Genomic DNA, 17,740 nt, shown 5'->3' on the forward strand with positions numbered 1-17,740 from the left:
ACAGGAAACCATGTGTGCTTACCGATATAAATAAGTAAATAGGTAAGTTAAAAGTTTGAGGAAGGGGATGTTTACATAAAGTATCACTCCACCAAATGCTTGCTAAAGACAAAGGGAGAATGAATACCTTCACAGTAGAGACTTCAGATGAATTAATCAAATGATCAAAGTGAACATCATGAGTAATGGAATGAATTGAAGTCTGAATCAATAGAAAACATCAGACAATGGAGAATTATTCCACAAAATGGCTGGTCTCACTGTCAGGTGCCTACAAATCTGGGAAAGACTCGGGACCTGTTCCAGACTGATGAAGACCAGAGATTCATAACTAAAGGCAACATGTGATTCTGAGCTGGATTATTTTGCTATCCAAGGACATTATGGGCACAATTGATAAAACTTGAAGGGATCTGAGGATTTGATGATAATGTTCTATCAGTGTTAATTTCCTGATTTTGATGATTAGTTGTGGTTGTACCGGAAAATGTCCTTTGTATTTATGGATGATGGAACATAATGTCAGTAACTCACTGTTAAGTAGTTAGGGAAATAGAAAATTGCTGTCCTATAATTATGTAAATTTGAGATTGTTTCAGAGCAAAATTAAACATGTGTGCACATGCACACATGTTCATTCCTCCGTGAGAAACTTGAATGATCAGAGTTCAGATTGAAGCAGGTTTTTAATCTGCACTCATCCTCTTTTTGCCTGTCCTTTAAATTAATGACCCAATACTGCTGTGAAGCAGTGGAGAGGTCTCTGGGCTCAAACACAGAAAACCTGTGTGTAGCTCCTGGCTGTGCAACTTACTAACTGGCTGATCTGAGTCCAGTTGTTTCAGCCTTCAGAGCCTCAGTTTTCAGTCTGTGAAGTGGGATAGTCCTGAGCATCAAACAGATAAATGGAAACACATGTAAGCGTAATACTTTTATATTAGCACAGACAATTCCACAGGGTGGGAGAAATGGCTTTTGCATAATTCTGTAAGCAGCGTTCTTTTGAGCATTTTAAAAGTGAATCTGTTTTCAATCGAATAATTTGTACTGCTTTGTATTTCATTCTGTGGCTCAATTTCACTAATTAAAATGCACAGCCACCATACTATATTGCATGCTGCTGTATGTAGTTCATTTTAACTTTCCATAATTGGATGCTGCTGTGTGTATCGAGTGAACACTCAATAAAATTAATTGAGGGTAATGATGATGAAGACAAGATCTAGAGTGTCATCGTTATTTCTCCCAACCACCCCCGCCCTGTAAGCTAGAATTGTTTGCATTTAAAAGTTGTTGCTATGGAGTTGAGAGGATAGGTTTGCTGCGAGCTTATGGTATATGATCCATAAAAGGCGGTCATGGTAGGTGTCTCACTCAGAAAATGTCAAACTTGGTGTGGGAGGATCTATTTGGCTCTTATATTGAGCCATAAGCAGTGTCTTTTGTCCAACCCTACTTGAATATCAAGCCTATTTCTGTACTGGGGCCAGCCCCTCCCCAGCCCCCTTCATCATGAGGGCCTCCGGCTCACTGTGTGCCCAGACCTCCCTGCAGGCCTCTGACTAAGGGCTCAGCCTTGCTTTTGTTACTTAGGCCTTTTATTTCTTTCAGGAGAATCAGTGGAATGAGCTTCTTGAAACTCTGCACAAACTTCCCATTCCTGACCCAGGAGTGTCTGTTCATCTCAGCGTGGTAAGTGGGGGCAGAAAATTAGCGATCACCGAGAAACCATTTCATTATTAACAGTGAGGCGGAGTTAGCCGAACAAGATCGTCTTTTGTCATCTGCACCTTCCCCAGCGCTACCTCTGAATACTCTGAAACCTCTGGACTCAAGACAGGCCAGGGAGTTCAATTTCTTCCTTTCTCTGGGATTCCGATAAGGAATGGGTCCCAAATGTCCCCAGGCTCCTTTCTTCCTGGTTGTCATCCCATCACTAGCATCTCCTAGATGGCAGGTGCTGGGCTTGGAATGGCCCCTACCTGCCTCCTCAGCCCCCATCCTGGGGCTCCCTGCCTCATGCTTTGCCCCCCAGCACTGTTGTGCATGCCTCTTTGCCCATCCTGTCGCCCCTGAACCTTCAACACTGCCTCTCTCCTCTTTACCAAGCTGGCTTACATTCATCCTTCAGAACACACCTTGGATTTTATTTCCAGAGAAATCCTCCCCTGGGCCCCCTTCCCCAAGACTTAGTCAAGGTTTTCTTCTTTGCCCCAAGCATCTTGCACATGTCGCAGTGCTTAGTCATACCACATCTGCTTTCCTATCTTGGCCACTGGGCTGTAAATCCCTCAAGGACAGGGAAGGAGAGAGCCTAGCCTAGTTCCTAACCTACAGTAATAATTGTTTTTTTAAACTCTTTTAAATACCTGCTACGTGATATATAGTGTGCTGGGTGGAAAACCCTCTGAACTGGGAAGTTTCAGTCCTAGCTGTAGTTTCGCCAGTGACCTGAGTGATCTTAATTAAAACCTTTGACCTTGTGGGCCTTGAGTTCCTCATTGATCGGATAACGCATCAAAAGAGGCGTAGGTGATCTTTTTCATATCTCAGTTACTGGAATTCTCTAATTCTCTAGGTCAAGCCCTTGTCACCACCTTCATCAGAATTCTCAGGTGGACACCCTTAGGCCAGCTCTTGATTATGCAGGGGCTGTTTTCCCTATGTTGTGAGAGCTGAATGTTTAAAAAGTTGTTTTTTTTTTTTTTTTTAAGATTTAATTTCTTTTGAGAGAGAGAGTGCATGAGCACAGGGTGTGGGGGAGGGGCAGAGGGAGAGAGAGAGAGAATCTCAAGCAGACTCCATACTGAGCATGGAGCCTAGTGCAGGGCTTGATCTCAAGACCCTGAGATCAAGAGTCAGACGCTTAACTGACTGAGCCACCCAGGCTCCCCTGAATGTTTAAAAAGTTTTATTGGATGTGAGGGTGATCTGGCTGTGACATCTGTCACCCCATTGATCTGGCTGATCTGGCTGCCTAGACAGGTGTCCCCTTCCTCCCTCACCATCCATGTACATCCCTCCTGAAGCTGTGTGCTCAAAGAGGACAACCTTCTCTGATAGAGGAGGACCGTTCTTCAGTCAAGGGTATATGAGTAGCTGTACTCCCCTGTTAGAACCTCCAAACAAGCTCTCAGGGTCTAGTTGTAGGAGAATGTAGGGTAGTCAGGCTTCCAAGACTCTAGACACATGCAAATGAGGTGTTGTATGTGGCAGTCTGCCTTTTGATAGATAGATGGATAGTTAGATAGATGGATAGATAGATAGATAAATAGATAGATTTTTAAAATAATGGAAAGTTTTATCTTTCATCCTCTCCAGAAGTAGGTACAGTGTTGATATTTAGTGGTTAGTATCTTAGTATTTGCCCTCATAAAGAAAATGAACATATCTTACAGGTTTTTTTTTATGATGAGCAAATTGAAAGCAGTATTACTACCAGTAACTAATAATAGATCTTCTATTCATTAAGCTCTTAATTTCTGCCAAGTGTGCATCCCTCGTGCTCAAAACAACTCTGCAAAACAGATAGTAGTGTTGTCATCCTATAGATGAGGCTTAGAGAGGAAAAAAGGTACTTGCTCACCCAAGGCTATGTGGTTAATAAGTGAGAAGTTCGGGTCTTTCAAACCCAGGGCTAACTTCCAAGCCTGTGTTCTTTCTACTAGGCCATGGGTGTTGAAAAAAAGGGAGCAAAGAAGGAACTTTTAGAGGTTTTTGCTCATTTTAATAGAGCACAGGAAGGAAAAGAATCTTAGAGAAATTCTCGTAGGGAAGACTGCCTGGAAAAGATGAAGAAACAAGCTTTAAACCTGCCCAGGTCATTGCCAGATAGCTAAACAACCTTGCCTTTGTCTCTGTCCCTTTTCCTAAATCAGCTTGATCTCTCTGCTTCAGTCTGTAATGACATCCGACAGGTAAGCTGTGGAGTAGCCTGGCTGGGTCACCAGCTGCTGGGGAGGCAGGGCCACTCCTTCCCCTGAGTGGCTGCCAGGCCTCAAGGACAAGCCATCCCAGGGGCAGGAGGAGAAACTGTTGGGGGGAGGAGGTGCAGCTGTTTCGTGCCAGTGGTTCCTAGGAATGTTTCTGACCTCCTCTGGTCCCAGCATTTCATGGGTGATGGAGCAAGACGGAATCTCAAAGGACAGCCTGGGGATGACTTGGTTTTGGAATTGTGATGCCTCACTATTTACAACCCACTGCATCTGTAAAGGCAGATATATGTTTCTTTCCTGTTCATGAGGGATTCTCTCCATGTTGCATTTCTGATTTTGAAGGGTGAATCTCATCTAGTTTATAAAGTCTGAAATGTGGAAAAATGACAGTCCTTGACTTTGTGTCTTCAGAACAGAATACTTCTGTGTGTCTGATACAGGTGATTGAGAAAAATAGAAATGTAAACTAGCAGTCGAGCAATAATAATAATTTTCTATTAAAATATCGTTCGTGGAATGCTAGGCACTTCACATCTGTAACATTTATTCTTCCTAACAGTTTTGAAGTATTTACAATTCCCATATACAGGTTCACAACTGAGGTTCTGAGCTGTTAAGTGAGGTTGCCTGAGATCACATAGCTAGGAAGTGGTGACTCTGTGGCCCTTGAGTTTTCTTCCTCACTGTGCAGGCCATTACGTTGTCACTCCATCATCCGTGGATGTCCATTACCAAACATTTCCTGGGACCCCCTTCTATAGCCATTTCATATAGAAGTTGGTATCTCGTGGCATCACATTTAACCTTGTATTTTACTTTTGCTATTTTAATCATTGTTAAGTTGAATCAATTGTTAACTAGTTTTCATGCTACAGAATCTCTACTGTTAATACTTAATGGGTAATATTTTGGCACAGACACACGGTTTTTGGAATGATGCTTTGTGGAGGGTTTTGTTTTTTTTAAGTGGTCTTTTCATAATGTTTTTTGTTTTTACTTTTTAGTTTATTTCAGTTTAAGTGGCTTTAGCTATAATTTGTTCATAAGAAGTGTAGGTATTGCAAGCTGTTTTAGTGGGAAGAGCATAGGATTCTTGCAGACCTGGTTTCAGTTCCTATCACCTGCTAGCTTTATGACCTTAGAGCCCTAAGCCTCAGTTTACCCATTTGTAATATGGAGATAATATGTATCTTAAAATTAGGGAAGTTAAAGATAATACTGATACAAATACCTGGCATCAAGCTTTCCATGTAGCAGGTCGATATCTGTTGAATAGTAGGCAAGTAGCTCATACTATTACTGTTGTTATTGTCATTACTGCGGTTGTCCCCCAGCTTTTCATTTCAAGAAGTCTGTACAACTCATTCTTCTTGAGACCTACTTATTTTGCAATTATCTAAGCATGGAGGGGAGGGACTTCCTGAAATGTCACTTGGGGGTCCAGGTTTGAACTTAGGCCATGGCTAAGCTGACCTTCTCTGCTGTGACCTTTCCTGCCCTTTGCACAATCCCATCTTTAATTGGCCAGCACCAGACTCGCCATTCCTGCTTGCCATTGTCCTCTGAGTCTTTAGTAGTTCAGAGGAGGTGTCATCAGTCCAGCCTGTTGTCATTTAACTCAGGGACATGTGCTCGTTACATACATCGGGATGCCTCCTTGAAAGTTCTTTGAACAGGTCAGGTTTTCAGCTCCATTGAGTCTCCCACTCCCTTCACTGGAGATTACACTAGAAGTCAGGAGGCTTCTTTGCAGAGCATGCTTAGGGGACAGAATTCTCACTCTTAGCCATCTGTAGTGGTCTCAGTGCAGCAGTCCTTCAGTTGGAGCTGTCCTTAACATCACTTGGGCCTTTGGGGCAGATTTTGCCCGCAGCTTGTATATGGATATAATCTCAGATGCTAAAATGAAATGGCAGGTTTGGTTGGTAAGGCTATTGCCGAGTGAACTTAGTGATACTTGGTCCCTCAAGTCCACTTGCCTCATTGAACAATAAATTATGAAGCCTGCAGCTTTCATGTGTTCAGAAATGTGCAAACATTGTAGGGAAATTTAGCCTTTAACCTCTTTGAGCTGTTCATTTAATATCTCCAAAAGAAGTTCATCTCTCATAGAAAAGAATTCCGTCTACCAAACTGGTGACTTAATGTGTCTGGCTGTAATCCAGCATTATCCAAAGAAAATACTCTATAGTCATTTCCTGTGAGTGAACCTCTGTTTCCTCATCTGAGTGAGGAACTACCTTCAGATCATTTACCTGATTTCTGAATAATGTGCTTGTTGCATATTTTTGCAAAAGTAAATAGCTTTTGCTTTTCTTTTCCAGCATTCTTATTTTACTGTGCCTGATACTAGAGAACTTCCCAGCATACCCGAGAATGTGAGTACTTGGGGGGGGGGGGGGAGATTAAATTTTTATTCTTCTTTATCTTTTATTTACATTTAAAAGAAAAGGATATATTTTCCCATTATAAAAATAATGCATTACAAAAGCAAAAACAAATAGAATATTTGAAAAGCAGAAAAAGTATAAAGAGGGATCATTACTTATACTTCTCAAAGGTAATCACCTATTAACATGTTGATGTCTCATTTTAGTCTTTTTAGAATGTATTTTTTTTACATAGTTAAAATCACTGATCACATATGCATTTTTCCATCTCATTCATAGAATCCTATTTGTTAGCTGTGTAATATTCCATTTGCTTTGTAATTTACTTAGCTCTCCCTTCACTGTTGTGCATTTAGGTGGTTTTTAGTTTTTGCTGTTGTAAATAAAATGTTTCTATAGAAAGAACTTTTCTATAAAGATTTCTTTATTAGGATAGATTTACTTAAGTAGAATTATACTACATTTCTATATCCACTTTTAAGAGTGTAAAAGAAAGTATTTGTGGGTATTAGTGTGAAGACCGCCCCCCCACACCTCTTAAAGATTTAAGGGTAGTGAACATGAGTCTGAGGGAGCAGAGGTTAATGTTTGCCCTCTGAACAAGCTGAATTATGTATCTAGCCTTTAGACACATTTTCAAAATGTTTTACTCAGATTATAAGTAGTACTATGTAGAATTAAATATAGATTCACCACTGTGTAGGCACTTGATTACTTTTTTAAAATTGTGGCAAAATATATATATATAATATCGAATTTACCATTTTAACTATCTTTAAATGTACATTTCATTGGTGAACTATATTCACATTGTTGTGCAGTCATCATCAGCAGGACTTTTTCATCTTTCCCAACTGAAACTCTGTACCCATTAAAAAACAACTCCCCATTTACGCCCTCCTCCCATCCCTTGGCAACCACTATTCTTTCAGAGTCTCTCTTTATGAATTTGATTAGTTACCTAATATAAGTAGAACCATACAATATTTGTCCTTTTGTGTCTTGGTTATTTAATTTAGCATCATGCCTTTGTGGTTTATCCATGTTATAACATGTCTCAGCATTTCCTTCCTTTTTAAGACGGAATAATATTCCATTGTATGTATATACATACTCCATTTTGCTCCTCCACTGATGGACATATGAGTTTTCTACATTTTGGCTATTGTGAATAATGCTGCTATGCACATTGGTGTACAAACATCTGTTCAGGTCCCTGCTTTTAATTATTTTAGGTATATACCTGGTTATTTTTTTAAAGTACTGGAGTAAGTGGTGTATTTCTTTGTAATCATTACAGACTCACAGAAAGGAAATTCTTTTACATGTTGTCTATAGAGCTCACAAATTATAAATGTTGCTCAAGTAATCATGTGTTCTTAATGAAGTTAGACTATAAGTTGTTAGATAACTATCTTAGTTGGGATTGTCAAATATATCCATAATGTTTATGATGAGGCTCTGGTGGAAAATACTGCTTCCTTTTTGTTTACATTAAGTAATAAAAACTTTGGAGCATAGACCCCATTTCAGCAACAATAGCTAATGTTACTATGTACAGCTGCTTGTCAGATGATGGATTCAGTAGGTACCTGCATTTTCTCACTGACCTCTTTTGACAAACTTAGGTGCAACTATTGTAATTACTATTTTATATCTAGAAACAGGCCCTGAGAATTTAAGTAACATATTCAAGGTCCTGCAGCAAAGAAGTGGTAGGATTAGAATTCAGACATTGGTCTTTCTGGTTTTAGAGACTGAGCTCTCACGTACTATGCTATACTTTGAGCCCATTATTTTGCCCTTCATCTCCAAAAAAATTCCATGGAAATGACAAAAGAACAATAAAATTAAGGAGAAGAATGTTCTTATAATTCCAGAAGCAGCTGCCATGAGCCAAAAAATATGAGGAATTTCTACAACATAAAGGAGATGATTACCGATACTTAGCAGTCAATAAGGAGTAGATAATGGAGGAACCCAGATCCAGTGGGAGAGCAGAAGTAGGGGCATACCATGGACAAATAGCAAAAGGCGTTTTGTTGAAGGATTATTTGCAAATGCCATGAACAATTATAAAAATTGGCTATGTACCAGATCACTGAAAATTCTAAAATAGAAAAAAAGTCTTACAGGCCAATCTTTTCATGGCAATGAAATAAGACTAGAAATTAATGATAAAGGTTTTAAAAATATTTGTCTACTTGAAATAGTGGTTGGTGTCAAAGGGGATAAAACATTGAAATTGTGTATTGTTTAGACATTAATGACAACGAGAACACTAAACAACAAAAACCTAAGGGATTCAGCCAAAACTACACTCAGGGGGAAACTGATAGCTTCTAATGCTTTTATTATAAATAAGAAACTGAGAAAATAATGAACTTGACTTTCAGTTCAAGAAGCTGGAAAATGAGGGATGCCTGGGTGGCTCATTCGGTTAAGCATCTGACTCTTGATTTCAGCTCAGGTCGTGATCTCAGGGTCATGGGATTGAGCCCCGTGTCAGGCTTCAAGCTCAGTGCAGAGTCTGCTTGGAATCCTCCCTCTCCCTCTCCTTCTGCCCCTTCCCCCACTTGTATGTGCTCTGTCTCTAAATAAATAAATAAAATCTTAAAAAAAAAAAAGAAAATTAGGGGCGCCTGGGTGGCTCAGTCGTTAAGCGTCTGCCTTCGGCTCAGGTCATGATTCCAGGGTCCTGGGATCAAGCCCCACATCAGGCTCCCTGCTCGGCGGGAAGCCTGCTTCTCCCTCTCCCACTCCCCCTGCTTGTGTTCCCTCTCTCGCTGTGTCTCTCTCTGTCAAATAAATAAATAAAATCTTAAAAAAAAAAATTAATGGCAATCAAAAAGCCAAAACTAGAAGCATTTAATTACAGTTTTAATTAGAAAATATTGTAAAGTAGAATTGAAAAATAAGACCTTTTTAAAACTGAATTTTTGAAAAGAGTAATAATCGTAAAATTATGCAATAAATTTGATAGAGATAAGATAAAATTTTCCAGAAAAATATAAATGATTGAAGTCAACCTAAGAAATAGGAAATATAAATATAGAACCATAACTTGAAAAGATTAATTAAAGCTTTTTTGGCCATCTCTTTACCTTGCTGCTACAAGTATGTGAGGTTTTAGGTGGTTATATAGGCATGTTAAGGAATGGATTATTATGTAAACTGTTCCAAATTATAGGAAAGGTATGTATGTATATGTATTAAACAAAAGAAAAAGAAAAATTGCTTGTAATCCCGTATCTCAGAGAAAGTCACATTCCAAGTTTTTCTTTCCCCTTTATGATAGTAGCAGTTTCTACACTATGCTGCCTGGAGCCCCGAGGTTGCTTTAGGACCCCTGGACAGCCTGGGGGGGATGGATGACTGGCTGACCAGAGCACAAGGTCCCTGCTCCTGCTTTATTCATTGCAGGTTCATTCCTGTCTGCTTAAATTGGGAATTAGGTAATATTTTGTTTGAGATAAAGGAGTCCTTTTGATAAAAAAAAAAAAATTTTAGAAGCTACATTTTAAAAAACACAATGGAGGGCACCTGGATGGCTCAGTTGGTTAAGCGACTGCCTTCGGCTCAGGTCATGATCCTGGAGTCCCAGGATCGAGTCCCGCATTAGGCTCCCTGCTTGGCAGGGAGTCTGCTTCTCCCTCTGACCTTCCTCCCTCTCAGGCTCTCTGTCTCTCATTCTCTCTCTCTCAAATAAATAAATAAAATCTTTAAAAAAAAAAAAAATTTAAAAAACACAATGGAGATGATACCAAATACATACCTTTCTATCAGCGCTTTTTTTTATGACAATGTATTATGAATGTTTCAAATATCTTTGTTGTACAAAACATTAAATAAAAAGTACATATAGAAAAAAGTGAATTACCGTCGTCCCTCCCCCACCCCAGTCCCATTCTCCCTCCAGTTTGCGTGTCCTTCCAGACCTTTCAGACCTTTCTCTGTGTATTTACTGTATCATATGTGTGAGTACCTGTGTATGTTGTAGACATTTCTTTAGACATAAATATGATACTATCATATTGTTTTGCAACTCACTTTTTAAAATGTATTCTCAAACCTGTTCATATTGATTTACTTCATCCTTTTTTAATGATTTTTTTAATTTAATGGTATTACTATTCTTATGAAAGTAATACATATTAATGGCTTAAAAAATCATATAGTACCACATAATTGTTGATGGAAATTTCAGATTCTCCTTACTTTCCACTTCCCAGAGGCAGCTACTTTCAAGATTTTAGCAGTTGCAGTATTTCTCTCTATGTTTTAAACTAATATGCACATATCGCTATATCTTAATTTTTCTTTTCAGATATCACCTATTGATTTTCCTGTGGAAGTTGAGAGTTTAGATCTTTTACCACCTCTGAGCCTCTCTCCCCCGTAGAAGATAACTTCTTCTCACTCACATGTTTTCCCTCCCCCATTTTTCCTCTATCTTCAGAAAATTTTTAAAATTTTTAAATTGTTTACAATTCAGTGAGCATGTGGGATGAGATGATCAATTATGATTGCATTTTCTTTCTTGTATAACTTTTTGTCAAATAGGAGTTCCTGGATTTCACATCTTCTTGTTTATTCCCTTATTCTGGTGAAACATTCTCCAGTAGTTTCCTAAGAAAGTATTGTGTTGCAGGGCTCCTGGGGGCTCAGTCATTAAGCGTCTGCCTTCGGCTCAGGTCATGATCCCAGGGTCCTGGGATCGAGCCCCGCATTGGGCTCCCTGCTCCGCGGGAAGCCTATTTCTCCCTCTCCCACTCCCCCTGCTTGTGTTCCCTCTCTCGCTGTCTCTCTCTCTGACAAATAAATAAATAAATAAATCTTTAAAAAAAAAATTGTGTTGGAGGCAACATGGTCGGACCTTGCATCACTGAAAATGACTGTTCTAGTCTGGGTAGGATTGGAAATTGCCTTCAGAATTTTGAAGACATAGCTCTGTTGACTTCTAGTTTTCCTTTTGAAACTTGGAAGTTGTAAGCCATTCTGATTCTTGATTTATTTTTTAGGATCCTTTATTTGTCTTTGGTATTCTGAAATTGTCCTTTTCATCTGCTGTGCTGGCCACTTGGTGCTCATTCAGTCTAGAAACTCATGTCCTTTATAGCCAGGAAATGGTGTCACATTATTTCTTTGAAAAGATGCTTCTCTATTTTTCTCCTTTCTCTGGGGCTTCAGTGGTAGGATCCTGTGTTGATCCAGTAATTTCCTTTTCTATTTTCCATCTCTCTCTTTCAGTCTTCTTTCTACTTTCTTTAACAAATCATTTCACCCTTTTGAATTTTTTCTGCTATCATTGTTTATGTATCTAAGAGCTTTTTGGTGTTGTTCAATAAATTATTCATTGTTTAATGGCATCTTGTTTCATGAGTGCAGTATGTTTTCTCATCCCTTTGAGACTCGTTCATAGGTCTAAAAATTTGTTCTTTCTGCATGTTTTCTTCCTCCATGTTATCTCTCTCCTGTTTGTTTCACTCTGTATCTTTGATGGTAGAGGATTTCCTCAAGTGCCTGTCCAGCCCTATTTAAGACGGAGGCACTAAAAAGCTAAGTGGAAGCTCTGTGTTCATGAATGGGGCTTGTTACCTGGTGGCCTTTACTGGAGATGATGGATCAGAAAGGCCTGGTTACTTAGGGGCTGTATGTGGGGAGCTTTCGAATGTCAGTATCAGAATCTTGTCTTTGGAACTAGTGAGGTTTTTTGTTTTTGTTTTTGCCAGTGAGCATAAGCTTCATTTATTATCATTCTGGAAGCTGAATGAGGGTGGTGAGTTATGGGATATCAACATTTAGCATGTATTCTTTAAGCCCCCCTCCCATTTTTTACTTAATGCTTTATCCCCTGTCCTTAGCTATACCTGGTGTTCCCATGCCTTCTGGTTCAGTTCCTCTAGAAAGTAAACACTTCTTTTGCTGGAGGAGTTTCAGAAGGCTGGTTGACTAGCAGAGTGAGCTGGGAGAGAAGAATCTTATTTTTATTGGCACCTTTCCTCCAGCCTTCAAAGCTTCTGGGTGTCTCCATTTCCTGAACCTTTTTGGAGTTCTGTGGTATGAGTTGGGCTCAAGCGTGTGTCCTATCCCTCTGTCCCAGCTTTCGTGTTCTGCCCTTTGTGGGCTGCCGAGTCATCCTCCTTTAGTTTTTCAATCTCAGTTGGCACTGTTGACATGTTGGGCCAGATCATTCTTTGTCATGTGGGACTGTCTTGTACACTGTGGGATGTTAGCAACATTCCTGGGATCTACTCACTATATGATGGTAGCACACCCCCTTCCAGCTATGACAACCCAGAATGTCTCCAGACATTGCCACATTGTCCCCTGAGGGTGCATGACCCAGGTTGAGAACCATTTCTTTAGTAACTTCTGCTTTCTGGCTTCTAAAAATTTGACCTCTCTCTTCCAGTAATGTCTTTTCTCCTGTTCTTTGGGGTTTATGTCTTTTAAAAGTCTTTCACTGTGACTTTCCCTGGGGCGTTGTTGGGGAGGGATGGTATCAGACAGGGATGGTATCAGACAGAAAAGACAAAATATTTGTGTTTAATCTGCCATATTTTACTAGAAATCGCTACAGTGTTTTAACTATGCCACTCCTACTAATAGACATTTAGATTGCTTCTAATGTTTTGCTATTATAAATAATGTTACAACAATTATTGCCTAGGTTAGGTTCATCATTTTAATTTTTTTTTAACTTGAAGGACCGAGAGTTCCTTAAGAACTTAAAATGAGGTCCTGAAAGTTCTGATAATTTCTTAATTTTCAAAACTGCCATAACAGAGGTTAGAAATAGTTTGGCGGCGGGGGGGAGGGGGACTGTCTTCTTCATAGCTCCAATTCCTGTCTGCACTGCCCCCACCATTTAAAAAAAAATTTGCATTCCCTCTGCTGGTTTTGCCACTAATGAACCAATTCCCTGTGTATGACCCATTGTCCCCTAAATCCTCCTTTGCAAATCAGTAAAAGGCTGGCCTTGTTTGTTTCTAAGCGGGAATAATAAAAACAATCTGCCAGACTCCTAACATACATGGTTCCATTTAAATCCTTACAGCTCCTCTGTGAGAGATAGACGTGAGCTCCATTTTATATATAGGGACCCAGGGCTCACAGACCTGAGGTTACCAGCCCACGGTCTGCACCTAAGTGGGGTGTAGTGACTCAGGTTGGTAAGGAACCAAAGCATTTTGTTTTCATTATACCCGCCTGCCTCCCTGCAGTTGACTTTTGATATTCATGAGGAAAGAGGAAAAAATTATTTTTCACATCTCAAATATGAAGTGAAGCAGGAAAGCTTTTCCTCCAAGGAGAATCTGAACTTTTGTAGGACCAATTTGTGTGATTTTTGACATAGAATCAGGATTGAGCTCTAGCCATGTTGAAATTTGCATTTTAATCTCTTGGTGATTTTCAAGGATTAATTTAAAATGACTAAATTCCTGCATTGCAAATTGAAACAAGCAATAACCATGGGGTTGTTAATATGATAGAGTCTGCTGTAGTGGAAAGAACATGAGTTTTGGAGACAGCCAGACACCGGGCTCTACCACTCGGGGACCTTGGACTACTTACTTATATTCTCTGAGCCTCAGTGTCCTTATGTAATAAAGAAAACTGGGAGGAACAAATGAAGAATTAAATGCAAAGTTCCAAAAAATAAATAAATAAATAAATGCAAAGTTCCAAGGTCAGTGCTTGGTGCAAGAAAGATGCTGCTTTTGATGGTCCTTTTCTTTCCCTTCTTCTCTTGGCTTTCCTACAATTCCAGTCTTAACCTCTTTTGAGGTCTGAGTTGTGGCTCAGGGCTAGGGCACATTACTTTTTGGAGCTTATCTTTTCTGGGGTTTTGCTAACATTCTTGGTTGTGAAGATCAGTATTTGTCCTTTCATGGAGTGTATATTTGACCACACAAGTCTCTTAGCAGGAGCCACTGACACCAGAATTTCTGAAGCTTAGAAATGGTAGAGGGAATGGAGTCCAGGACTCCGGTACCTGTCATATGGGAGGTTCTGTAAACATTTATTGATTATCTCCTCTAAGAGACATGTTAAACTTAAAAGAATAAGCAAAGAGAAGGGTAAAAGGACTTTGGCACATGGAACTTCATTCTGTCACCAGAGGATCAGGTTGTTCTGGACAGCTTCGGAGAATGGTTAATGTAAGAAAGAGAGAAAGGAGCTAGTATAGATTCAACACCTGCCATGGATCAGATCAGGCACTATTTATCACGGAATCTTCACAGCAGGCTTACGAAGTGGTTGTTATCCCTGCTCTGAAGAGGAAATGAAGCCCAGAGACCTGAAGTAACTTGCCCCTAGTCATGTAACCAGTAAATGCGAAAACCGGAAGTCACACTCAGGTCAGTCTGATCCCAGCACTGAGATGCTGCTGGGTCCTGGGCCTCAGGCTCTATGGCTCCCCCACACCCTTCTAAGAAATTGCTCATCGTCAGTTTAAGTTCTGTAATTAATTTTGTGAACTTGTTTAATGTCATTTCTCCTTCCATAATGAGAGGGATTTGTATTTTTTCATCACTGCATCTCTATAATTAGCACTCTGTAAATACCCAGAACATAGTAGATTGTCAATATATATTTATGGAATGACTGAATGATTGGCTGAATGAATGAATGAATGAGCAATGCAGCCACCCCCAAGAAAAGGGAAAATAATAATTCTTTTCAGTTGGCTTTTAAGCCAGTATGTCTGCAAGACGTTAATAAAAAGCAAATGTAGAAAATTCTTTCCACTTTCAGATGGCTGTTGAAGTTAATTCTCATTATTTTTACAATTTTTGTGTAGAAATATTTTCTTCCTTTTCACTGAAAAACTGTCACTATGTAATTGTTCATCAGAGTTATCTCAAGATAATATATATAGGAGTGAATTTTATACAGGCAATAGTTAAATGAGCATAAATCTTTATAAATTTTAAACAGTTGACCTGCATTAAAGAGAAGTCACAGATCAGGAACAGATATGTAGTAATAATTACATTGTAAACTGGTTGTAGAAGGGATTCTTTTATTAGCAGCTAGGTTTTGAAGTTTACTTTTGATTAATGGATAATCATATAGACCTTCATTTGGAATATTAAACAAACCTGTCTTAATTATCTGGTCGGTGTCATACCAAGTGGTTAATGATGCGCGGAAAGCATTTAGAATGGACAGTTACATATAACATTGCCCAGACTTCCACTTTGTCAAAAGATGTACCATGATATAGAAAAGATTTATGAACTCATCGTGACTTTCAAAAATAAACAAAGTTGAGGTGGTAGTAGAAGACCTATTATCAAGTACTGAGATTGTAGAGAATTCCATTGTTGCTCTTAAGAGTTGTCAGGTAATTGTTTATTATAATGGTTTTTCCATTCACACGGAGGGATAAAATTTGACCTCCGGGTAAACCCTGCCTTCTTTCCTATAATATACTTCTCTGATGTGATAGCTTAAGTGAGTTTGTGGAATTCTTTCTCAGACAGATTATTTTAGAATGCAAATTTATAATTCCCTTTTAAGAATCCCACACAACTAAAGTAACCTAAATTCTTAAAAAAAAAAAAAAATCAATTGAGGATTTTAAAGGTTTACATTATGGTAAAATAATCTAAGCAGGAGTTATTTCAGGAAATAAGACCCATTGGCAAAACCAAGCCTCTTGCCTAGAAGCCTCCTCCAGACACAGTACAGTAAGTCTTTATCATCTGTACTGTGTATGAAGCTGAAAGTCACAAAGACTAATAAAATGACAGACCGTGGGGCGGACTAGCATCTGTTTCGAAGGCTCCAAGGAGTACCCAGCTTAGAGTCGGTTCTTTGGTTTGGGGATTATCTCATTTCCCTAAGGTATTGAACCTAAGACGCTTTTTCTCTAAGCCCCACTATGTCCCCTCCCATCCTTGGCCCACCCCCCCCACCCCCCACCTGCTTCCTCACCCCGGGCATGGATCACAGTGAGCCCGAAGTCCCCAGCCACCTGGATTGGCACGGGAGCCAGCAGGGACAGCTAGAAGCGAGCAGCCATTATGGGGCTTCTCCTGGGGGAAATGAGGCTTGCCAGGTGCCTTCCCTTCCTCTTTGTCTGGATTTAGAGCCATAGAGGGTTAGAGCTGGACGGGACCTTCACCGTCATCTCTTTGCAGAGATGAGAAACAGGAGCCTGGAGAAGCTAAGGAGCTTGTGTAGCACACATCTCTTCCAAAACTCAACTTCCAGGCTCTTCTGACCCACTTAACTAGAGACCTTCCTTGGACCTGAGCCCTTTCCAGCCCTGAGTAGTGGTCAGCTTCATATTCCTGCTACCCAGCCCTACAGAGAGAGCCCGTAATGAATGCTAGGTGGACAGGAGAATGCTCATGGGCACATAATTGATATGTAACTGAAAGAATGCTTGAGTTCTATGAATAGAAACGGAATGTCCTTAAGCCTAAAAACGTCCTGGCACTGAGAAAACTGAACCCTTCTGAGCATGGACACTGGAAATAGTCCCTCGAAGCAAGATTTTCCTTCCCAGTAGGTGAGTCACACAGAGAGGTAATTGTCAGGGAATGGAGGGGGTGGTGATTTAGACTTAGCCGTGGTGGCATTATAGTCTAGGACACTGGGCCCAAGACTAGGTGAGCAGCAACACCATGCTTGATAGGATTGATGGTTCTTTAGAAGGAGGGCTGATTCCCTCATTAAATGAGTAGACTCCTTTTAAGAAAACTGGGCACGTGGACAAGTGTGGTGCTCAGTAACTTGGAAGCCTGGGTGTTGTCTGCAATTCTCTCCACCGCCCCCCCCCCCCCCCCCCCCCCCCCCGCCTCTTCTCAGGTCTGATCCATTATCAGGTCCTGTGATTTCACTTTACAGAGATCTGTCACATCCATATTCAAAGCTTTCATCTCCGTAGTTTATTTGTTGTAATCATTCTTTCCCGGAATATGGCAGTAGCCTATTAATTGATTGTCCTGCCTTCCACTTGCCCTCTCCTGGACATCCTCCATAGGATCTCTAGGAAGATCCTTCTGAAACACATATGTAACTGTATCATGATCCTTCAGCAGCTCCCTCTTACCCGTGGGGAAAGTCTAAGCTCCCACAGAATCTGAACCCAGCTCCCCTGCCCCAGCATGTCCCCTGCCGTGTGTCCTCCTCTTCACTCTACTGACCTGCTGGAGCTCCTCTCTCCTCCCTGCTTCTGTCTCTGCATGGAATACGCTTCTCCCCCTGTCCATTGAGTGAAGCCCTCTTGGGAGACCCAGACCAGCTGTCTTCTCCTCTGTCAAGCCTTCCCCAGCCTTGCCCCCATGTATCCATCCAGCAAAGTTAAGTCTGCTCTTCTCAGGCAGCCCTGGAGTGTGTGTAGCCTGGACCATGGTACTTTGCACACCACACTGATGCCATTCCCATTCCCAGGCT

General features: G+C 40.3%; 1 protein-coding gene across 8 annotated transcripts in view; it reads left to right on the forward strand.

Moving 5' to 3' along the window:
• The window catches only part of DENND1A (DENN domain containing 1A), a 501,318-nt gene that overhangs the window by 240,993 nt on the left and 242,585 nt on the right, over window positions 1–17,740 (forward strand). For all 8 annotated transcript variants that reach the window (XM_035015834.1, XM_035015837.1, XM_035015835.1 and 5 more), the window contains 2 exons: window positions 1,612–1,692; window positions 6,260–6,313. In XM_035015834.1, the coding sequence (XP_034871725.1) occupies window positions 1,612–1,692; window positions 6,260–6,313 (135 nt within the window). The remainder of the gene's footprint in view (window positions 1–1,611; window positions 1,693–6,259; window positions 6,314–17,740) is intronic.

Source organism: Mirounga leonina, unplaced genomic scaffold (genome assembly GCF_011800145.1).
Source record: "Mirounga leonina isolate KUSES-001 unplaced genomic scaffold, KU_Mleo_1.0 Mir_170, whole genome shotgun sequence".
NCBI classification, from domain to species: domain Eukaryota; kingdom Metazoa; phylum Chordata; class Mammalia; order Carnivora; family Phocidae; genus Mirounga; species Mirounga leonina.